At 35.4% G+C, this 25,349-nt stretch overlaps 1 protein-coding gene across 6 annotated transcripts in view; it reads left to right on the plus strand.

The window, feature by feature from the left end:
- Nucleotides 1–25,349, plus strand: part of Adgb (androglobin) — a 170,528-nt gene that overhangs the window by 36,205 nt on the left and 108,974 nt on the right. For 5 of the 6 annotated variants that reach the window (XM_046427449.2, XM_046427450.2, XM_046427451.2 and 2 more), the window contains exons 8-12: nt 2,154–2,401; nt 6,324–6,458; nt 16,102–16,196; nt 21,375–21,549; nt 24,929–25,019. In XM_046427449.2, the coding sequence (XP_046283405.1) occupies nt 2,154–2,401; nt 6,324–6,458; nt 16,102–16,196; nt 21,375–21,549; nt 24,929–25,019 (744 nt within the window). The remainder of the gene's footprint in view (nt 1–2,153; nt 2,402–6,323; nt 6,459–16,101; nt 16,197–21,374; nt 21,550–24,928; nt 25,020–25,349) is intronic. The other variant, XM_046427454.2, reaches the window with a different exon arrangement.

Genomic DNA, 25,349 nt, shown 5'->3' on the forward strand with positions numbered 1-25,349 from the left:
TCTTAACTGTAGACTTTACTGGCACACAGCTTTCCAAATGACATAGCTTACATTGGTGTCAAAAGTGTATCTCAAACTCAAAATATCCAGAAAGGAACTCTAGATTCTCAGTCTCCCAAACCTGTACCTTTCCTACCATCCTCTTCTGAGGTCATTGCACCGTCATCCACTTAGTTCTCAAACTAAAGAAAATTCTAGAAATCTTCCTTGATCACTCATCTCCTCACCTTTCACTTGCAGTCTTTCACTGAGCTCTGCCCACTGCAGCTTCTCTACTTGGGCTGAATCTTTTTGTTTTTCTGTCTTACTATTACCCTCCCAGTTCAGCTCACCACCACAGCTACAGGGTGAGCTGGCCTCTCTGGGTCTATTTTAACCTCCTCTAGTGAATTTTCTACATGGTAACTAGAGTAGTTAAAAAAAAAAGCATAATAAACATTCCCCCCCCCTCTATATATAGCCTGTGTATACACACACATATGGTCAGATCATATCCCTCACCTTCTTTTAAACCTTTCAGTGGTTAGCTATGATACTTGAATGAAGTTTCCAAATCTTCACCCTGGTTCTCACACTATGCTGACTCATACACAGTCTCTTATCTCTTCCGTGACCTTATCTCCATCCTAGCAACCATTCATTGGCTACAAACTCATTGTCCCTTGGGGTCTTTTCTTGAGTTGTGGTTCCTGACATTGTTGTTTATGTTGTTTTCTTTCTGTTTTATTTTGCCTAGAATGCTTGTCCATCAGATATCTGCTTTGCTGAATATGTTACAGAATTTGGGTCTCAATTACCATAAATATCAACTCCTCAGACAAAGCCTTCTTGACCATTGAACCTAAATTATTCCTTTAGCAACTTATGCCCTATCCCATCTGCTTTTGGTTCATTTTCATAATGGAAGTTATACTCCATGCTATATTCTCTCTCTCTCTCTCTCTCTCTCTCTCTCTCTCTCTCTCTCTGCTGTATCCATTCACTGGATGTTAAGGTCCATGAGAGTAGGGAATAATGATTCTTTTTTTATCTTACTAAATTTTATGCCTAATGTGGTTAGAACAATGCCACAGAGTAACTGCATAGAGTAAGTGTGTGATAAATGAGTAACTTGAAAAGTATTTTTATAGGCCACACTAGATGTGTGTAAAACAGTCTTTGGAATTAGATCAAAAACAAGTAGTTTAATTCCCCCAAACATAATACTTAAGCTACCATCAAAGGCATTGAAATTAATGAAGCTGTTTGAGATGGGAAAACCAACTCAGAGAAGGAAGAACAGCAAGGGAGTGGGAGGGAGAATAGCGCGATCTTAGAGCAGCACTTGATTCTGTGTGGCTGGATTATGTGCTGCTGTATTCTAGAAGATGAATGGGTCTGGGGTGGGGGTAAGCAGGAGCCACATAGACTCAGCCCTTTTATGGCTTGTTAAGAAATTTCCACAGTATCCTCACAGGGAAAGCATATCATTGAGGAATTTAGATGAGAGGGTGACCATATCATATTTGTGATTTTGGAAGATGGCTCAGAGCCATACAACAAATGGCAGGACTGGAGCAAGGAGACTGGCTTAGGCAGTATTCCAGAGGGATTTTCTAAGGCCTTCTGCTGAGGAAGCATTGATGAAAATGGAGAAAACATGATTTACTGCAGGGAGAGAAGATAGGGTCAAAGTGACACTGGATTTTATTTGATCAGGATTTTAAGGAGAGAGACCTAGTCATTCTCAGCTTTTAGTTCTGAGTACTTAGTAGAAGGTGGTAGCAGGACACACTTGTTTCTTATTTTTTATTCCTTTTCAGACAAATGTCTATTAAGTCTCCCTTTTGCATGGTAGACCACCTGCTACTCACATAAATAGACATTTTTTCCCCCCATCGTGGTTTCAACATACCTGTTTCCCTTGCTGGACTGAATGATCCTTGAGATGAGTAAAACTGTATTTGGTCTCTTAGTGTCAGCAAATCCCAGCACACAGTCGGTACTCAGAAAAAGTATGTTGCATGAATGAATGTATGATGGTGGGGGATTTTGAACTAAAAATTCATGTAATGATTAAAATTACTCTTATAAAATAGCAAATTGTCAATAATTTATTGATATGAAGTGTAAAGGTATCTTTTGAAAGTTATTATTGATGTTTTTTCTCTAAGCCCTGGATATATGGACAAAGTTTGGGATCTCTTGAAAGAAATATTGCCGGAGTTTAAGCTGCCAGATGAGCTCAACTCTGAAAGCAAAATAGCAGAGATAGAAAACAAACTAAAAGAACAAGGGAAAGAGACAAAGGATAACAAAGAAGTCAAAGATGGGAAGGAAGTGAAAGACTCAAAGGAATTCAAAACTGATGGTTCCTTGACGACTCTCAAGCCTCCTGAGAAAGGTGACAAGGTTACAAAGGGTAAGACATTTTACATCAAAGTTTCATTCAACATGGACACTGCATGTAAATCCCTTGCAATATTGTGAACCTAAAGCTCCTTTAGTGTCACAATCATCCTTAAATGTTGTAAAAACTGCCATGTAATAAACATGTTTCTCTTAGGACTTGAGAATTTACAGCAGTGTTCACCATGCATAAGTTATTGTTCCATATTTTGCTTTCCTTAAAAATTAAAGGCAATTCTCTACTTCAATGATACTAAATTAATTCTGTGTTATCATTTACTAAAATATTAATATAGGAAGAGACACCAAATTCTAAATTTTTATCAAACACATTTTTCTCTTATGTTTTTATGCACAGAATGATGGACCCAAACAGTAAAGGGGAAAAGTTATCCTGTTTTGTTCCAGGGAAGGTGAAATAAGCATGGATGATTTTTCCAATATTTATTCTAAAGTGGAAGTTCAAATCTGAAGAAAAGTAATTTTGATTAATTTTATGAAGTACAGGATCATTTCTCTTGTCAAGATGAAAAATGTGTTGGATAATTATTTATTTTGTGTCTTCTAAAACATTTTATATGGACAATAATGCTTGTATAATGAAGTAGAATCAAATATACAAGAAAATAGTCAACTTATTTGTATATCTTGGTATTATTTACAATGATCTTTCAAATGTTTATTTATAAAATATTGACTGTTATTATAATTATTCTTTATTAAGATCTTGTCCACCAAGATTTCCTCTAGTATACTGCACAGAAATTATTACTTTAGATTTTCCTCAAAAATATAACAAAATTATCTGTCCCTATAGACCCCTCTTGAAATGATCTAACATGTATTCATTATGAAAAGAAGCCTGACTAAATTACTTTTATCCAGTATATTCCAAACTGATTTGCTTCTAGAAGCTGTTTCTCATGTAGACTCACAAATTATCATTTATCCGTCCATTCACTAATTCATTCAAATATACTGCTTGCTGATTAGAATACCAGTTGTTTCCCAAGAATTGATGGTGTCTTGGTAAACAAATCAGATGTGAAATCTGCCTTCTAGAACTTACATCTAGTGAAAGAGACTAACATTCATGGTGTCAAAAATAGTATATAACCACATACTAAAATATGAGCCTTGAAAGGAAGTATAGGATCTTTGGCAATTCATTGGGGTACCTGTTCTAGGCCATCAGGGAAGAATTCTCTAGGAATTTTGAGGAATTACCTAGAGGAAGATGAGGATTGTAGAGGAAAGAGAACCCAGGCAGAGTAAATAATGATTACAATGATTATCAGGCAGTAGGAGGGATGACCGTGTGTTGAAGGAGTGGGTAGAAAATGTGTTTAGTAGGAGAGGAAGTGAAGAGATAATGTGGCTCAAGAAAAATAATTGGATCAAGTCGTATAGGTCGCTCCAAGGTTATTGATCTTTTTGTCATCAGAGTTACTGACTGCCAATGGTGAGTTTAGAATAGAATCACAATCTGATTGCTCTTTCAAAGGATCACTTTAATGCCTGAGAAAAATAGTCTGGAGGTGGAACGGGGTATTAGGGGTGTGGGCCAATGTGTAAGAACCAACTTGGCGACTGTCACATCAGCTTATAACAATAGGGAAGAAGGTATTGGCAGTGCAGATGCAGATGAGGTGGTTGATTCAAATGATATTTAAGAAGTAAAAAAATGGCAGAACTTAGCAAAGATAATTGGGAAAATTTTGAATTGCAAACCTGGATAGATGTAGCACCTATTAGGAGAGAGCACAAAATGGTTTTGAATATATTGAATTTGAAATGCCTTTAAGACAAGAGAATTTTTTATACTGGTTTCAAGACTGGTAATGTGCATTTGGGAGTCACTGACAAGTGCACACTAAAACCATAGAAGATATTTCACAAGGACAAAGTATAGTGTGAGAAGACTAGGAAGGCTGAGATTTGAAACACCTACACATCTGAGAGCTCATGGGCTGATGAATGAGATTAAGGAGTGTCAGAGAAGCAGGGAAAGCCCAAACAGAGCATGTGGGCATTGAAATCAGAGGGGATAATGATGTTTCAAGAATCAGAGAGACTGTCAGGTATTGTTGAGAGATGAACTATAATGAGAACTTAATTTTTTCCATTGGATGTCTTCATGGGAATGTCATCAGACACTGGGGACTGATGGGAATGAAGTACATAGTGGAGGCACTTAACGAAGTAAATGGGACATAACATAATCTATAGAAGTTCTTGAAGAACAGGAGAGTCACAAAGTGGAACTGACAGGGAATGATGTGGGACCCAGACAGAATATATATTTGCTCACCTAATCAGGGAGAACGGCAGTGGTTTTAGGTGATGATTGGGAGGATCTAGAGGAGATGACTTCAACAGCGCACTTTTCCTGAGAATATGGGAGGAGTAGGATCCACAGTCCAGCAGGAGGGATTGTCCCAGCCCAGGAAGACTAATGGCTCTGCCATTTTAATGGCTGGACACAGGTCATGTAGGGACAGGGGTGTTTGATACAGATGTGGGTGGGTGAACAGGTTTATTTAATTGGGAGAAGTTGAGAATTTCTGACAAAAGACTTCGACTTTCTCTATTAATAGAAAGCTTAGCTCTGAGCCGAGAGTGAGGTGGAGATGGAAAATGTAGTGTCCTGGAGATTTGAGTTGATGTGGAGAGGATTGTACAATTAGGACTCAGATAGCAAGTTATTTAGAACAGGGTTTTGCCCTATGGTTGGACTTAAATGGAAGAGAAATAACAACTACTTAGGATATTTGTCAAAAACACATTTTGGTAAATACTGTTACATATTATCCAAATTTCTAAATGAAACAGCTTATTTTTTTCTATTATTTTCATTAGATAGTAGATTATTTTTAAATAATAAATTCAGCATAGGTGTCTGAAGACTGTTAAAGTTCAATTTTAAAATTATAAATGAAATCACAAACTGCTACACCAAATTTGATGCATTGAATCAAGTTAACATTTGAAAGTTAATAACACATTTTTGCATGGAAGTTTCCCAGTTAAATATTTCTTCCTCCCCTTGAAGTTATGATCTTCCTCAATTTTATATCAAGCATAGGTGTTAAATCTGTTAACGCTAAGAAATGAAACAGGTATATTTTGGATACTAAGGAACTGTATAAAGCTTTTAATACCCACTGTTTTTAATTTATGCAAAGTTTTAAGAAAATAAACCCTGTGACTAATGGTGATTATAAATTTAGTAGCTTATACAGAGAATGAAATGACCAAAATCTAAAATTCTGATTTAGAATTGGAAGGGATTGTGAGTAAAAAAAATCTTGGAGGAAATTTTGGTTTTATATTAAAGGAGGACATATTTCATAGAGATGCGTTTATGCATAAGAATTCAAACAGTGGGGATAGTTCTGGGCTCATGGGTTTTATTACACATGCCATGCTGGCAAAAGGAGGTTGGTTTGTGGGTGTTGGTTGAGTTCCAGTTCCACAAAAAGATATTTTGGGAACAAAACTTGTTTCCTTGAAATGAAGGCCCCAGATAAGATTTAGAGGGTCCCACAGTCAGGACCCAACCCTCAGCCCATGCTTTGTTGTTTGTTGTTTACATTTTTTAATTGAGAAAATTAGCATGGCACTCTAATTTTACATAAATAAAATATATTCCAATAATGATCTCCATGAAATGCAAAATTATGTATAATAATTTAGTTATTATGTATAACAATAAGCAATGTTGGATGTCTTTCAAAGTACATGTGGATTTTCAAAAACTTCTCTGGCTTTATTGTGATGTTTCTAATTAAAGGAGATTATGTTTGGGGGAAGTTGTTGCTATAGTTTTACATTTCAAAAAATATAATTGTTCTGGTCTTTTTTTAATACAATGACTAATAAATGTAGCTTGAGAGTTACTAGTTAAAAGATTTATGATTTTTTTGCTATGTTAGAGAAAACAGATATGAAAGATCTTGGGAAGAAAAAAAGTAAAGATGGAGAAAAGGAAAAGGAAAAATTCAAATTTTCAATTCATGGCTCAAGACCCTCATCAGATGTACAGCACTCCATGCAGTCCCTCTCCGATTGTAAGCTCTTTGTCTCTTTATTTTAGTCGTTCCCTAAAATGCTGGAAAATGTGGAAGCACAGAGATGTATTTTCTGTTTTGAAATATCTAAGAAAGATTGTTGGGCTTTTCCCATAAGTGTTGGGCCCTCTATGTAAAGGATGGCTGTGCACATCGCGGCCAGGTCCTCTGTAGAAGACAGAAGCAAGCCAAGTTCTTCCCGCATGACAGTCCAAGGAGAAGCAGCCCCATGTGGGCATTTTTCTGAAAGATGCTTACAAGTCTAAATTTATCATCCAAATCTAAGTAAATTTGAAATTCCTCGTTTAGTAACATCCAAATTAAAGAAAAAGTGTATGTGTAACTCTTTGCTCACAGTGTATGTACCTCCAGCTCTTTGACAGTTTCAGACCATGAAGCATGGTCTATAGTGGTGGCCTGTTTACTGACAACCATACTTTTTTTGTGTATCACATTGTGACTGGACAGATATAGCAGATCTATACAGTCTCATTGTATAAAGATCATGTTTTCTTAGTGAAAATGCTCAGGATTCTATCTACTACATAAAAATCATACTGTATTTCCCTCGTTTTAGTTAATATCTTTCCAACTTACATAGACAGATGGTTCCAAAGGTCCTGGGTCAGGGGACCTTTATCCTCTGTACAACCTAAAACAATCTAGTACAACAGCCTCTAATGGTATCATATACTATAAAAAAAAATTACACTTCAGATTGTTCAAGAGGAGATTTCAATATCTCTTTTGAGACTCTGTAGTCCCAACAAAGGGGTCCTCTATCTTAGTGCTCCCAGAGTGTTGATTACAATTTTCAGCTCATCCTTCATTACGTGGTTGAAAATATGTCTTTCTGACTCCAGCACTGTGCTTTATCTATCTGGTTTATTTTCATTTTGTATTCTTCCTTAATATATTATAATGATTTTTATTAGAAAATTTTAATAGTTCTGGCCTCTGATGTTTACTGAAATGAGTCCAGTGATGTGGTAAAGAAAATAGTCACTAGTTACTGCATCTTTAATTTTTCATTAAAATTTATTTTCTTGTATTGATGCCTTAAGTAATATTTTCTGAAAGTGGGAAATATCACATTATCAAAGTTCATCTTTATTAAAATGGCTGAAATTTGCTCTAGTTTCTTTCTTTGTGAAAGTGAGGGTAATGGTGCCTTTTTTCCACTGGAACACAGTTAAGGTCAATGTCAATATACAGAACGCAGGTTCCGATTGGAGCCACTGCCTGAGTCAAATCCTTTATGGAAAGAGTAAGCACCAGGCAATTGATGGAGGCTCCTTAAAATCAGAATCTTCTGATTTCTTAAAGTGAGCATGGTATCTGTGAGGGCTCCTCTGAGAATTAATTATTAAAGTCCAAGTAAAGTGCTTGGTAAATGTGGGTAGAAATACATTTTAGGATACTTATTGCTGAAGTCTTTGTTAATTCCTAAACATGTCCAAGATACCATGTTAAAATGAATTCTACAGGACTCTATCTACCATAAATAATAGACAGTGGCCATATGAACTTCCTTCTCCCATACAGTTAAATGTAAGTGGTTTGGGAGATGGTATTGTTAAAATTCATTTCCTTAAAACAGCTGTTTTGGTTTTACTTATACCAGATTATACAGGGACCCCGAGCATTTAAAAGGTAATTGACTTACAATTCAAACTCTATGAAAAAAATAACATGACATTTATATTATTTATATTCAACTTGACATAAATAAAATGTCATAGGTAACTGAGAAATCATGGAAAGTTTAACATGAAGTACTCCTATTTTATTAATTTTATGAAAGTAGTGCATTTATCACAGATGTTATTAAAATAATATGTCACTCAAAGTTTTAAAATGTTATAAATAATATATAATTATAAGGTGTCAAAAATCATGCAGATATTTATTCATGTTTATACATATATGTATATATTTACATTTATATATCTAATATATACTCTAATAACTATGTGGCATTTAAGAGTTTTTTTATTTTGTTTTTTTGAAAGTAAATGTATTAATTAAGGTAACTAACAAATGGTTCAAACAGTATACATATGTGTGTGTGTGTGTGTGTGTATAAATTACATAAAATCAAAGACCTGTGTTAATGACTGGCATATGTATATAAATTACATAAAATCAAAGACCTGTGTTAATGATTGGCAAGAAGCTCATTTCTAAATGGTGTTTGGAAGACCCAGCCTCCTTATTTCTTATGGCTCTGACAACTTCAGCAATGTGGATTCTAAATTTCTATACCCGCAGACGGAGAAAGACCTAGAGCTCTGCAAGAGTGGCATTTTTAAGGGCAGAGCTAGCTGTATCCTGTATCGCTTCTGCTCACCACCTTCTGACTGTGATAGAAGTCTATAGCCCACCTAACTGTAAGGGAAATCAGGAAATAGAGTTTAGCTGAATGTTTTGGAGAAAGAGGGAACCATTTTGGTGGCAAACCGTCAATAATTGCCACATTCCACTTCCTTGATCTTCAGGTGTCCATGTCATTCTTCTTCCCACATATATAATATGTTCACCTCTTACCAAGAATCTCAACCAAATTGCTATTTAGTAATTGCATCTAGTGCAAAGTCTGGGATCTCCAAGTCATGTGCTTATACCCACTACCATGTAGGTCCACCCCTATATCTAATGTATTGTTGAAGAAGGACAGAAGATCTGCAATATAAGTTTCCACCATGAAAAGAAGAGAATAGGAGCTGTATTGTAGTCACTCACCACAGCAACTAAAAAACTCTGCTGAGAGGACCCTGTGCAGACCTTTATTCCGGCACAAGGGGCAGCTTCTTGGCATTGACTATTCTCTTGGAGGAACTCTAAATGAAGTGTTAACTAGCTTTATGAACCCAGGGAGTACTGCTCCAGAGTTCACACTGCTGTATTATACCTCCTTCAATATCTGTGGATATTAGCAGCTTTAAAATTTGTTGAACACTTATTCTCTAAACAACTAAATTTGAAATGTAACTTAATAAAATCTTGAATTCAAATTGTAACATTAATTTAAAATACTGAAGCTCTAGAAAAAAAAATGAACAAATCAGACCCTTCTCATAGCTGAGAAAGAAGTAGTATCAGGAATATTAGAGATTTGAATTTTGAAGTTACCTAACTACAAGAAAACTTAGAATTTGTTTAGTAATATAAAATAGCTCAGTAACATGGTAACTGTTAAAAACTTTGTTAAAAAAAATACAAATCAGTAAGATTGGAATATGTCTTGTTGGAAGAGTAAGGTTGACTATTTTCTGACCATGAGAGAGATTTTGCTGGATGTTCATAATTTCTTCTTCCTTCTGAGAACAGATTTTTCCAGCCTCTGTTGAAGTAAAATGTGGCCTGTGCCTGTGTTCTAGCCCATGGAACAGGAACAGAAGCAATGTGCACCATTGCCAGTTGACCCCTGAAATAAATGCTCTTATGTGAAATCCCCCTTTTCTAACTTGGTGTGGTTAAGGTTACACTGTTAAAGATGGCGGAAGACTGGGAAGAGCAGGGAGACGTGTATTGCTGCTTGGAATCTGTCTGGGGTTTAGTCATGTCTGTGTGAAATGCTTAGATCAGAGCTTACCATGGAGTAAGCATTCAATAAAAGTTAGCCACTATAAAAAATTGAGTTAATATCACACTGAAAAATGATTTATAATCTTAGACAAATATCCCTTATGAATTTGCAGTAGTTATGTAGTAATTTGGAGTTCATCTCACTGTGAATCATCGTTTCAGGCTGAAACTGTTATTTATTAAGGCAGTGAATATCTAACATAAAATGAAATCAATGATAAAAATGATACTTAAGCAATCTTATTTATTTTATAGCAGAGTCTTCTGAAATATAGGGAATAAGAAGAGGTGCACTAAACTGAAACATCTAAATTATACCAATGAAATCCTCCTAAGCAATAAAATACATGTAATTAGCAAGGCAGTTTTGGAAGCTGCACAACTTCTAAAGACTGTACAAATATTTTAAGGCAGTTTTAGAGGTTAGAATTTTAAATGTCATCTCCTTAAGTGGGTCTTTTTTCTCCCTTAAATTTATTCATCAATTATTCGACTTGATTGTATGCATTTGTTTTTATTCCATGAAATACTACTTTAACATCTGGGAAGACAAATAAGAACATTCTATGGTTTATGTAATGAGTTGTTCTTTAAAAGATACAGAGCTCCTGGATCCAAATATTTGCCTCTAAGATATTCTGAAAGCATTTTTTTTCATATGTAATGATATGAGGAAGTAGTATTATGGAAATCAGATAGCATATTTACAGAGATATAATGGACCAAATATGAATTCTCTGAGACTCTTTTCAAATATCTCTTATCTTTTTCATTAACAGACTCTTTGAGAATCTTATGAAAATTATGAAACTTCTCTCTTTTCCCAAATACTTAGTGCTATTAATTGAATGTGCCCCACAATGATCATGATTTGAAAACTTGGTCACTATGCAAAATTTTGGGGAGGTGAGGCTTAATGAGAAGTGCTTTAGGTCATGAGGGTGGAGCAGAGGGATTAATGGCACTATTGCACAAATGAACTGGTTATCACAGTAGTGGGCTTACTCTAAAAGAGGGAGTTTGGCCCTCTTTTCTGTCTAACCCTCTCTTTGCCCTTTGGCTTTTGCCATGGGATATTACAGCAAAAAGACTGTCACCAGATGCCAGTTCCTCAATATTAGACTTCCCAGCCACTAACTGTGAGGAAATAAATTTTGGTTCTTTATAAATTACTCAGTTTGAGGTATTCTGTTATAGCAGCACAAAATAGACTAAGGCACTTAGTATGCACACAAATGTGCAATGTTTTACCTATTTTGGGGAGTTTCTGGTCCCCTGAATCCCTTTTATAAGATGTAAATATTTTAGCTTAAAATAACCTGTTTTTATTATGTTGCTACCCAGAATTCATAGGTTAGTGATAAGATGATAACACCAAAACTGTGATACCAGTATTTATAAGCAGCTTCAATTTGATGGTCTGTGACATGATATATGCTTATTAAATATTTAGAAGTTGACCCCTGAATAAACGCTGATGTTTTCAATATTTTCACATTAAATATTGCAATCCCATGAAAATGTTATTGTCATAGAATTTAAAGCACATTTTTTCTGTCATCAACTGATGAGGTCCACAACCAAGTTAAGATGGCGCCTGGCAGTATGCTAGGAGGAGTGGTTTGTGAAGTAAGGCCAGCAAGCCATTAGGATGATGAGGATTCCTTAATGACTGACTGCTGTGTCTAGATTATGTCATTTAAGTTAAGCTGTGTGTAATCATTAAGATGATGAGGATTCCTTATTGGTTGACTGCTGTATCTAGTTTATGTTAATTAAGTTAACTGAGTGTAATTAGTTAAGTATATATACCTCTCTGTCCCGTAATAAAGCGGTTTCTGCTGTATCAATCTTCACAAATTGCTTGTCACCACCCCCCCAGTTATTTTGCCCAGCCAGACTGTGGCAATCAACATTATTAATAGCTATATGTTAAGACCATGTTCTTTACCTCATATTTCTAGTAATTATTGTTCTATGACCTAATTTAGAATTCCCAAGTTTCTGTAGATTTTATCATTCAATACTATAAAATAAATGGAAAATGTTCTCTCAAAATACTTGCATCATAGTCAAATTTTTATTTTAATATCATATAGAGTCTAGAGCTTAAATGACATTATAGGTTTATGGCAAATTATTTGATTCCTTAATATTAAATATTTGGCTTTAAGAAACTTTAGGAAAGACATAAAAACTTTCATTGTATAATATGCAAATATGGGATATAATTTGAACTAAAAAATTTTTTAATATTTAGTTTTTAGTTATAAGTGGACACAATGTCTTTATTTTACTTTATGTAGTGCTGAGGATCGAACCCAGTGCCTCATGCACACCAGGCAGCTGCTCTACCTCTGAGCCACAACCCCAGCCCCTAAAAAACTTTTAAACTTAAAGATTTTAAAATCAGAATTTAGAAGAGAATTAATTTGATGGTTGATTTTATGTGTCAACTTCACTGAACCATGTAATGCCCAGATATTTGATTGTAAGCCATTAATATTTAAAAGAGTAGGCTGGGTAACATAGACTGCTTGATCTAGTGCAAGTGGACCTCATTCAATCAGTTAAATGCATGAGAAAAAGTCTGGCTGTCCCCCAATAAGAGAAAATTCCTGCTGCCTGATCGCCTTCGGACTCAAAGTGAAACTCTGACTATTCCTGGGCCTTGAGTCTGTTGACCTTCAGACAGGAACTATATAGTTAGAACTTGTCAGCCCCCATGATCATGTGAACCAATTCCTTATAATAAATCTCCTTTTATATATTTTATATTGGTTCTGTTTCTCTGGATGCACCTGACTAATACAGATACTCGTACCATGAAATAGGGTGCTGCTGTAACAAATACCTACAAATATGGAGGTGGCCTTGTAACTGTGATGGGTAATGGCTGGAAGAGTTTTGAGGTGCCTTCTAGAAGCAGCCAAGATTGTCTTGGAGGGCCCTTCCCCCCAATATCTTTCTTTGGTGCATTATAATTGTATATAGATACATATATGTAGTAAGTTGTTATATATTCGTACATGCACACAATCTAATTTGGCTAATGCCATTCCCCAGTTTTTCCCCTTGCCATTCCCTCCTCCCTCCCCCTAGTCCCTGGTCCCTTTCCTCTGTGCTACTGATTTCCTTTTGGTTTTCATGAGATTTCTCCATTCTCACCCCAATTTTCTTTTCCCTTTTCCTCTTTAGATTCCACATATGAGACAAAACATATGACCCTTGACTTTTCTGAATTTGGCTTATTTAACTGAACATAATGTTCTCAGTTCCATTCATTTTTCCTCAAATGACATAATTTCATTCTTCATGGCTAAATAAAACTCCATATATATACTAATTTTTTATATCTATTCATCCATTGTCAGAAACCTACACTGGTTCCATGGTTTGGCTATTGTGAATAGTGCTGCAATAAACATGGATATGCATATATCACTCTACCATGCTGACTTTTTAATTTTTAGGATAAATACTGAGGCATGGTCTAACTACATCATATGATAGCTCCATTCCTACTCCTTGAGAAAACCCCATACTTTTTTTTTCTTTTTCATGTTAGTTTTATTAATTTACAATCCTGCCAACAGTGTAAAAGTGTTCCTTTTTCTCCACATCCTCTGCAGCATTTAATATTGCTTCTATTCTTGAAGGCTGCCATTTAAACTGGAGAGAGAAGAAATCTAAGTGCAGCTTTGATTCGCATTTCTGTCATTGCTAACCATATTGAGCATTTTTTAAAATATATTTGTTGGCTATTTGAATTTCTTCTTTTGAAAAGTGTCAGTTTAGTTAATTTGCCCATTATCAATTGGGTTATTTGGGGGTCATTTTGATATTAAGTTTTTAGGTTCTTTATATATTCTGGATATTAATCCTCCATCAGAAGAGTATCTAGCAACAATTTTCTCCCATTTTGTAGGTCTTTCTCTTCACAAACTTAATGATTTCCATTGCTGTTTAGAAGCTTTGTAATTTGATGCTATCCCAATTTATCAACACTTGGCATTATGTCTGAACTTTAGAATCCTATTGAGAAAGTCATTGCCTGCACCTAAATGTTGGAGTGTTGACCCTATGTTTTCTTCTGAGAATTTCATAGTTTCTGGTCTAATTTTTAGCCCTTCAATCCATTTTATGTTGACTTTTGTGCAACTCTAGCTTCATTCTTCTACATAAAGATAACCAGTTTTCCCAGAACCATTTGTTAAAAGGCTGTCTTTTCTCCAGTGTATATTTTTGGCAACTTTGTCAAGAATCAGAAGACTATATCTGTGTGGGTTTGTCTTTATGCCTGCTATTTTGTACCATTGCTGTATGTAATTGTTTTTATGTTCATACAATATAGTTTTGGTTACTGTGGCTCTGTAGTAGTAACCAAGTTAGGTCTTGTGATGCCTCTAAGCATTGGCTTAGAACGGCTATGGCTATTGGGGTCTTTTATTCTTCCAAATGAATTTTAGGACTATTTTCTCTAGTTTGAGAAGAACATCATTGGTATTTTAATGGGGATGGCACTGTATAATCAATAATATTAAAAAATATTTACATAAAGTCATTTCTAAGCAAAAATATGTTGAAGATGAAGCTTAACTTCTCCTTACTACATATAGTGAGATATGAGAGATGAGAGGTAAATTGTGAGGATTATGAAGCAAAAAAAAAAAAAAAAACTTGAAGATTTGGGAAATCCTCAGTCTCTATTGCAAAACAGAGAGAGAGATAAATCTTGTTGTAGAAACAATACCAAGAATGTGTGAACAATCACTCTGTAAGGAGATTAGCAATGGACTAGACATCTCAGCAAAGATAAGGAATACAAATGAATTTGTACCCACAGAGTCAAGACCATTTTAACTAAGGGAATAGAGAAATCAGGATGGAATAAAAGAAGGCTATTGGACTTCTAAAGTCTACAGAACAGAACAATAGAGCTGTCTGGCTTTGAAAATAAATATGTGTTATCTTTCAAGAAAAGGGAAGAATGATCCCTTGAAGTGATTCAAAGACACTCAGGGCTTCCACTGTCATGAAGGCCCAAGGAGCTAGACTGTTTCCACCCAGCCTCAGCGGGTAGGCTCACCTTTCCTGTTTCAGTAAGTCAGGCTACCCCTACAAAGAGCAGGTGGGCACTCCTGCCAATATCCTTATGAGTGGATCCATTGCAAAGAGTCACCAGGCAAGGCCTCCACCCAGGTCTGAGTGGTTGGAGCCACTACCTAGAGCTATTGGGTAACAGTGAGCCCAGAAGGCAGAGAATCCAGCCAAAGATTATTCTAAAGCTTTAAGATCTATTGGACTTTGCCTTGTGAGGTTTTAGACTTACTTGGAATCCGTCTCTTCTTCCTCTTTCCTCCTTTCCTGTTTCTTCCTTTTGGAATGAAATCATCTTTCCTTTGCCTGCCTCAACATTGTGTTTGGAAGCATCTACCTTGTCTAGTGTCACAGGCTCATAGTTATGGAGCAGTGACTCAAACCTCAAGTCTTAACCATATGCTATTTAGATATTTATACAAGACTTTGGACTTGTTTGAGGTAGAAATTGAGGTAAAAATCAGCTAAGATTTTTTTTTTTGGTGCTTTGAGGATGGGATAAATGTCATTTGCGTGTAAGAAGGGCATACATTTAAAGAGCTGAGATCAGAAGGTTACAGAAGGAAATGTGTATCCCCCATATTCAAGTGTTGAATCCCTAACCCCCAATGTGAGTCTATTTGAAGATAATTTCTTTTTAAAAATTTTTTTTTTATTATTAGTTGTTCAAAACATTACAAAGCTCTTGACATATCATATTTCACACATTTGATTGAAGATAATTTCTTTAGAGAAGTAGTTAGGGTTCAATGAGGTCACAAGGGTGGTACCTTAATTCAGTGGGGACTGGTCTAATAAAAAGAGGAAGACAGTAGATCTCCCTCCCTTCCTCTCCCCCCTGCCTCTCTCTCCCCCCCTTCCCTTTGCCATGTGAGGTCACATGAGGCACAGTGAAAACGTGACTGCTTAGACCCATTTTTATTAGAATTTTCTTGTGACAATGTTTGTTTTACAGGTTCTTCAGGAATTCAGTCCCCTCATATGGCTGTTTATGCTACCTTTACACCTCTCTATTTGTTTGAAAACAAGATTTTTTCATTAGAGAAGATGGTAAGCATTCAAAACCAAGAAATACATTATTATTTAAGGTGTGTGTAGGTGGTGTGGGGTGGAGGGGTTCTTTGACTTACAGGGACCTGGCACATCCAAAATTATCTTAGATGATTACAATTCTGATTTTTTAAAAAGAGAAAAAAATACAGTCACACTTTAGTTTTAAATATTTGTTATTATACACAGAAGGAAACGTTGACTTTATAAATGTCAGTGAAAATGATATATACCTTTCCTGAATACTGATTAATGAACTTCCCATACATAGACCACACATATTTTCCTAACCTAAGATGATTTGAATTAATCCACACTCTGGCTGGACAGCCACTTTATGAACTTGCTTGTATCCAAAAATAATATAATGTAAATGCTACTTGCTTGTTTTCTTTCAAATTTAACAAATTTTAGAAAATGTGGTCAAAAGTAACAAAATATTCATGGTATACATGCCTAAGCACAGGCACTGCCGACATTTTGGCACATATCCTTTAATTTTCTTCTATGCATCTATTCTCTGTGTACTTGTGTGCTTTTTTTTTATAGAGTGGAAACCAGTTTTTCATTTAACAATTACATTATTAGCATTTTTCTCATGGCATTACATTTTAGTCATTATAATTTTTAGCAGATGCATAATATTATGCTGTTGTATAATTTGTAAGCTACCTTTTGTTGTTAGGGAAATTTTTTTCCATTTCCCTGGTAATAATAAAGTGTATCAAGTTTCTATACAATATATTTCGACAAATGCTAAATTGCATTTAGAGTGTATTGGGTCCCAATACTGTTTTGGAACTTTAGACATCTAATACTTAATTGCTAGGATTCCTTACATTCTAAAGTCACTACCTTAAAGTATAAGACTAAGAGTTACAGTGACATAAGTGCATATGAATGTTCCTTTGGTTAGTTCGAAAGAGCTGAGCTTTAAAACTTTAATGAAAATTAGCTTGAAATGTAAATACTCCTATTGGATACTGATTATAATACTTTACTATGTGCATTGTATTTGTCTTTTAGATTAGCTTGGGAGCATAATGTTATCATTTTTATCTTCTTCTCCTTTTCCTTTTCATCCTCCTTCTTCTTCTTGCTCTTTCTTCTCCTTCCTCCTCATTCAATTTTTTAGATAGAGCCATTCCTAACTGCAAAAATGTACCACGGAGCAGTGATAACATCATAAAAATGATCAGACACAGAATGCCATCTTGAGTAGAGGGATAGTAGCAGTTTCTCTGATTTTAAAGTGAAGCTGTGATTAGCTATAGTTCAATAGCAGAATCAGAAATTTGTTCCGGTTCTTAAAATAAGTAGCACAATATTCCAAGTGTGCTTCCAACTTCTTTCTCAAATCAAGTATCTTGTTGAGATTAGGGCTGGCCACCTCATCCCTGATTCTTAACCTCTTTTCCTGCCACTGATGCGGTCTGGCTCAGATATTCTAGTTAAAGACTATCTGCACTATTAAAGAACACTAGCGTGTTTTGTACAGTGCTATGGCCTTGGGTCTTGAGAGGTACTCAGACTCTTTTAAAAACATTAACATGTAGGCCTAGGATGAATGCTTTACTTAACAAACAACAGTATGCAAAATAATCTAATTGAACTTATGGTGGTATTACTGAAAAATCTAAGATTAAACACAAAGTTAATTTTGAATTTAAAAGACAAAAAAAAAAACCCTATAAGCATATATGCACATTTGCTGGTTAATTCAGTTTATTAATTATCTATTATATGCTAACAATATGCTATGTCCTAAAGATACAAAGTAAGTAAGATTGACCAAGTCTTTCCTCACAAAGCTTAAGAATCTGATGAGGCAATCAGACAATTAAGCAAACTTTGCTAATACAGTTAGAAACCTGTCATAACACCAGGCTCATGAGGTGCCTGCATCATGGTAGATGTAGCTGCACCATGTGTGTTTGGAGTTGTGACCAAATGAATAATTGAATGAATGAATGAAAAAAAAATCAATGGAGAAGAAAAAAGCACAAATGTCAGTTTTTCCAATGGATAACCAGAGAACTCCCAAGAAAAACTAACAGTTTAAGCTAAGACCTTGAGACGTTATGCAGGTAAACAAGAAAGAGTGTGTTAGCAGCAGAGAGAATCTTACATTGGAAAGGCTGGAGTGAAAGAGGCCCCACTGGGTTCAGGAAACTACTGGAAATCAATAGCTTGTAAAGGGAGACATGGGAAAGGCAGCCGCAGTTGTGGGTGGAAGTCAGGTCTTTATAAATCCACACCTTGGATGTTGAAATAGTATAAGTTGTCAGGGGATCTGCAATTAACACAGCAAAGGCAACAGTAATTAACCTGCCCCCAAGGCTATGACGGTCATATGAGGGTCATGCTTCTCCTAGCTTGCCTGCTGATTCTTTTAGGTTAGCTCTATCTATGAGGCTGTTCTAGTTTCCTGATAAATATCAGATTATAATAGAGATACAATGTTTTAATAATAAGCCTATAGGAAACAATCTCTTTCCTAATAAAATTTTATTAAATGGAGAACACTGCTAAACAAAGACAATGAGATCAAGTAAAACAAAGTTAATAACTTGCATTTATTTAAATAAGTGAAGAAGATGACAAGAGAAACTATAATAAAACTTGAAAAGGAGCAAGATGCCAGGAATTACCCTACACAATTCAACATCCTCCCCACTTGGGTATTCTAAATGGTTATAGTTTTATTTAGATGGATGACTTAGGAGTTTTAAGAAAGGTTCCTCTGTGTGCCAAAGCTCCTGCTCCTTCCTTCAGAAAGTTTGAAATGAAATGGGGTAAAAGAGTAAAAGGAGTTTAGGAAAGGAAATATCTATTGCAAGTGTTATGAATTATTCAATAAAAACTTATTGGGCACCTACTGGGTGTTTCAAGCACTATTCTAAATCCCTGTCTGCCTCTAATGCTAATCCAAGGAACTTTGAATTCTTCGATGAAATTTCTTATCATTGAACTCTTATTAATAACATTGTTTTACATAAATCAGAATCATTGTGTAGTACGTTGACAATAAAATGAAAAATTAGAAATTGCCTTTTTAAAATTTCTCATGCTAAAGTCAAGTTGGTACTTTGGCAGATGACTCAAACAATAAGTAGGTGCTCACACCATACTTTGTTATTCGGACTGGTACTTTACATTTTCAAAATACTTGAAATCATTTTACTTTCAAACACTCTACAGTTCAATAAAGAAAGACTTTAAAAATGCAAAGGCTTGTTGCAATAATGAGAAATTAACATAGGTAGGCCAAAAATATCACTTGAAAAAATGTTCAATTTATTGAATGTATAAATACTTCTTTGAATCTGACCTCTATTTTTGATACTGTTAATATGTGACTTTTTGGGGGGGTCACTGGGGATTGAACTCAGGAGCACTCAACCACTAAGCCACATCCCCAGTCCTATTTTGTATTTTATTTAGAGACAGGGTCTCACTGAATTGCTTAGCACCTTACCTTTGCTGAGGTTGGCTTTGAACTGACGATCCTCCTGCCTCAGTCTCCCTGGCAGCTGGGATTACAAGCATGTGCCCCCAAAAGTATGACTTTTATAGAACTACACCTTTTTAAATACTAAATGAGGCAGGTTTTTATTGAATGACCTCGAATTCTTTCATAAGATTTCATTGAAAGGGGCTGGGGCTGTAGCTCAGTGGCAGAGCGCTTGCCTAGAATGTGTGAGGCACTGGGTTAAATCCTTAGCACCATGTAACAAACTAAATAAATAAAGGCATGCTGTCCATCTACAAGTATAAGAAACAAAATTTTAAAAAGAAGATTTCATTGAAAGGATTACTTTCAAGTATTAACTTGATCCATGGAAATTTCTAAAATCTGACAAGGTTCAAGCTGTAGGAGAAGTTTCTAGGAAAGTTTTTTTAAAGCCACTTTAAGACATAATTACAGAAATTTTGGAATATTTTTCAGCAAACTGCTAAAGTCCAATTAAAAAAAAGAAAAAGAAAAAGAAAAAAAATTCTCTACTTCTTAATTAGGCCACTCTAAAGACCATTAAGTCACTTTTATCTTTACTTTGAATATCTTTACTTTTACATGGTTCTACTTGACTCATCCTTCTTCCCCCAGTTCTAGCTCATGGGTGCCCCCACCTGTTTTGTACATGTCTTGGCGAAGTATAGGTTGAGCTGAGTCCTGAGAGCAAGGTAGATTCCAGCTAAAGCAGTAATTTGGAAGAGGCTGATGGGTAGACTGCAGGGTCTTCTAAGTGACCCTTTTATAAATTTAGAGACTCAATTGCAGTTATTCTATCAAAATCAATGATGCAAAATTAGAAGGAAGGAAGAGTTATTGGCAAAACCAACTTTAATGTAGTAATATTGCATTTTATTTTAAGTGTTAAAGCAAGCTGTGAAAGTCAGAATTTGGATATGGTATACATGTGTTATTTAGACTAGTACTTTACATTTTGTGTGTGTGTGTGTGTGTGTGTGTGTGTTTATAACTTCAAATTTCACACACTTTTAAATTTCTGATGGCATATATTAGGCAGAAGTCAGTAACCCAAGTCTATGTAAATATTATTCTGAATTATTCCAAAGTAGAGTGGCTTCAGGAGAGCTGAGAATTTGAATATGGAAACACTCCTAGATTTGGCAGGGCAGCTTGTGTCCTGTGCACTTGCATGAATGCCACACTGTCATGAATAATCAGGGGGATTTCCCAAGAGGGAGCCCGCTGTTAGAAAGTGAGGGAACAGTCTTAGAAAAGGCAACCGCCTGCCACCCAGTTGACCTGAGCACATATAGGACAGTGAATTGTCTTTAATATTAGGTAACAATTCCCAGTAATAAACACTAGGATTAAAACTTGGACCTATAAAAATCATGGTGAAAATTTTGGACAATGACTAGAGTGCTAAATTGCTGTCTCATGAGGATCTTGAGCCTTTAGAACTGATTCTAGTTCTAGTCTCTCATTTTTTTCAGAGGAGAACATTAGCCTCTCTCCATCAAAATTAAAAGATGGAAAGAAATATAAATGGTGACAGTGCTTATAATAAAGGAGGTACAAAAATGGATGGTCAAATTTTCTAATTACCAGTCTCATGGTGATAGCATTTTTATATTGACGAAAGTAGGATCTTAAAACTGGAGGTGACTGAAAGAATCCTTTTGAATCTTTTCTCCATTTCCTAGGCAAATTCTGCTGAGAAACTTAGAGAATATGGACTCTCCCACATCTGTAGCCATCCTGTGCTGGTGACGCGAAGCAGGTCATGTCCTCTTACAGCCCCACCAAAACCACCTCCCTTACCTCGCTGGAAGCTCATCCGCCCCAAAAAAGAGATGGTCATAACAGATGAAGCTCAAGGTAGTGTCGTGCTGTCTTGAAATGTTTCCAGTTACCAGTTCTCTTCATAAAAGTTTTTTTTTCTTTATTTTTTTTAATTTATTTTTTTTATTGGTTGTTCAAAACATTACAAAGCTCATGATATATCATCTTTCATACATTTGACTCAATTGGGTTATGAACTCCCATTTTTACCCCAAATACAAATTGCAGAATCACATCGGTTACACACTCACATTTTTACATAATGGCATATTAGTGACTGTTGTATTCTGCTACTTTTCCTAAAAGTTTAATAATTTCTTTTGTGATGAAAGATGAATGTTGAGGTCCAGCTCCATTTAGCAGGACCTAAAACCTACTTGAATTTTATATCTAAATTCTATGTTCTTAAAAGACATCTCAGAAACCCAAGCCTTTTTGTTCATTTCTAAATTGACCAGCCAATCAAGCTCTCTCTTTGAGTGATGGCACTGTTTTCTTAGCATGATAGGAAAGTAGCTTATAGTAAATAATATGGAAACTTAATAGAGTACATCAAGCCTCTGGAATGAATTTCCAAGGGGAAAATCACCATGGAATATCATGCAGAACATAATCTTTGAGTTATTCGATTTATAATTAGAATTCCTATAAAAATAGAACTTCTACTATGAAGTGGACCCCAAGTTAATACCTTCATACGTACACTTACCTAGTGAATGATGGTCATCTCCTTAGAAATAAATAGGTTCTCATGGACTAAGGAGAGAGAGGAGTGTGTTCCCATTCTGTTATTATATTCTCACAATTCATTTTTAAATTCCTCACAATCCATGTCTTCAAACCTTCACATCTTTATTCTCTACAAGTCTTTGTTCTTACTCTATTTTTTCCCCCATGCACATAATGTTTAAATAAAAGCAGGACCAAGAGGGCAAGAAAAGGAATGAATGAGACCATAAGTGCAAAATCAATTTTAAAGCAAAAACACGAAATGAGGGGATGGATTTTTAAAAAGAAATACTAATAATCAAACAATTGAGACATAAACCAATAATTCATATTTTTGTATGTCTATTCAGCATACATATTCTTCTCATAGCTAATTTACATGTATACTTTTAAATACAGGATGAGGAAAACTGGAATGCTATGGGTTGTATGTGTGTAGTGTATAAAATTATTTAAGTATTAATTTTTTTTCTCATTCCTAGAAGCTTAAATTATCCTGTTCAAAATAGATTTTATTATTATTTTAATGTACATCTCCTTGGTTTTGCATGTTTTCCATTTGTTTTGTCTAATATTTCATTATTTTATAATTCTATTAATTCAGTAACATCATTTTCTGGAAGTTATTGCATCAGAGATTGTATAAGTGATCACTTTCTGTTACTACAATTAAATAGCTGAGGCAATTAACTTATAAGGAGTAAAGGTTTATTTGGGCTAATGCTTTGAAGATTCCCCTCTAAAATTGGTTTGGTACTCTAAGGAGCCTTCATACACAGAACACATGAAAGACAGACCATTCATCTCATGAGCCAGGAAGCAATGAAGAAGAAAAAAAAAAGACTGTGAATCCTCAGTCTCTTTCAAGGGCACATCCCCAATGGCCCAAGACCTCTCACAAGGCCCTACCTCTAAAGGTTCCACCACCTTCCAATAGTGCCATTCTGGGGACCACGCCTTTATTTAACACTGGGCCTTTGGAGGGCATTCAACTTTAAAGCTATAGCAGGAGTTTCATTCAAAGGTCATCTGAACATACAGTGAAACAGTGAAGGCAGAGACATAGTGAACGTACACTTGCCACTTACCAAAGGCATCACTGCTGAGATTTTAGATATGTTTCAGCGGTCGATCCCAGGATTCATTCTTGTATCCTTATGAGTGGTGGGACTGTCTTTGCATTGCTTTAACTCCTGCTATCACTTCAAAGGTGGGTAATAGTTCATTTCAAGTGACAAGAGAACTGTGTCCCAGTCACAGAGGAAATTGTAAGACTCAGTGGTACTCAGGAGCCTAAAACTGCACTAATCACATAGATTGAAATATTTACCTGTTCCTCGCCTCTTATATCCCACCATAATTTATACATTCTAAAAATATAAATTACAACTGGTAACCATGTAATTTTCTTCACATTTGCTCTCTGCCTACATTGACACCACCAGTACAGCTGGTAGCAAAGATTTCTCTAGCACAACATGGGTTATCCTTGCCAGAAAGGAACAAAAAGAAAAAAAAAAAGTCTGTTTGGGGTGGAAAAGAGAAATGGTGGATTTATTTTTTATTCAGGCTCAGCCACCTCGCCCCTTTCTGCTAAATTCTTTCAGACATTGCCACATATTATTTTGAGTTCAGCAGTGACTTGTTGGTACCAACAAAGTGCGTGTGCTGCTTTGAGTTCCAAGAACTCCTTCTTTCCCTCCCTCATCTCTTCCTGACTGCCTGCCTCCTAAATGCTATGTTTTAGTTAAATGCAATGAGTCACTAAAAACAGTTGTTCATTCAGAGCATTAAGGAACAACAGAATGAAAGGAAGAACACTGAACATACAGGTGTCCTCTGATTTTGCAACTGACTGTTGTGTAATTCCATGTCATATTCTCTGTAAATTGGGGATGGTAATCTCGTGATTAGTAAAATTCTATACCGGCAGTGTCCTTACCCTAGGGATGTCATATAATTGTCTTTATTCTCTCTATTAGTCTCAATAATTAAATTAAAAAGTAACCAAAAAATAGGGAGAGAGATCATTTTGGAGGATGACAATGGAATAGTCAGAGAAAATTAGTCTGTACTGTGTTATAGCCTCACTTCTCTTCCTCATGTCCAATTTCAGTGCTCACCATGGGAAGGCACAAGCTGTGTTCCCACTTCTAGATCAGCTTCAGAGTTAGGAGTGTCCGCAGATCCTCTCTCACCTGGTGCTTTTGTTTCTACTCTGACCTTTAGTTTATTACATTTTCTGTTCTTCCACTAAGTTCTCCCATTTCCTCTTCCAGTCTTAAGTCACTGTGTTGTAGAGGCTAACAAAGAGAACACATTCTTAGTAAAAAACTTTCTTTTATAGAAAAATCATTCTTGTACTTGAAATAGCAGCAAATGCCAAGTAATATTTCTTTAAGATATTACCATCTTTCCCCCTCGAGACTGTTTCATGTCACACCCTAGGAAGCAAATGTGGTACAGAAAAAAAAAATTAATATTGGCAAGATCATAAACTGTTTCAGTAAAAAACCCTTAAGTATCTTTGTAAATTTCAATTTAACTGTATTGAAATATGTTGCATAAACATAAAAATATGTTGCATAATTAATCTAATCAGAACTGCATTTAATGTTAAGATCTGCATACAATTCTAAAAGACTTTTTAAAATGTATACCACAATTCCTAACTGCTACTTTTTAGAACCAGTAATAAAGAAGCCTGAACAGTTTCTTGAGATTTCAAGTCCATTTTTGAATTACAGAATGACTCCATTTACAATTCCAACAGAAACGTAAGTATAAACATTCTTTCTCAGAAATACATCTTGTTGACAAATAAAGTACTTTGTGGTGTGTGTTGTTAAAAGAATGACACTAAATGGAAGCATTTTGAAGAACATTAAGGAAAAGGCAAAATATAGGTAGGTAGGTAGATAGGTGATAGATAGATGGATAAATAGATGATAAATAGATATTTACTTGATGTCCTAAAACTTGTGAATATACTTATTCACTTATTAATATTAAACATCTTTGACTCACCTTTTTATGTGTGAATCTTATAGACTAAATGTTTGTCTTCCCTCCAAATTCATATATTGAAGTCCTAACCTGGAATGTGG

The sequence above is a fragment of the Marmota monax genome, unplaced genomic scaffold (genome assembly GCF_021218885.2).
Source record: "Marmota monax isolate L192 unplaced genomic scaffold, Marmota_monax_Labrador192_F-V1.1 WCK01_AAM20220418_F8-fsc00114, whole genome shotgun sequence".
NCBI classification, from domain to species: domain Eukaryota; kingdom Metazoa; phylum Chordata; class Mammalia; order Rodentia; family Sciuridae; genus Marmota; species Marmota monax.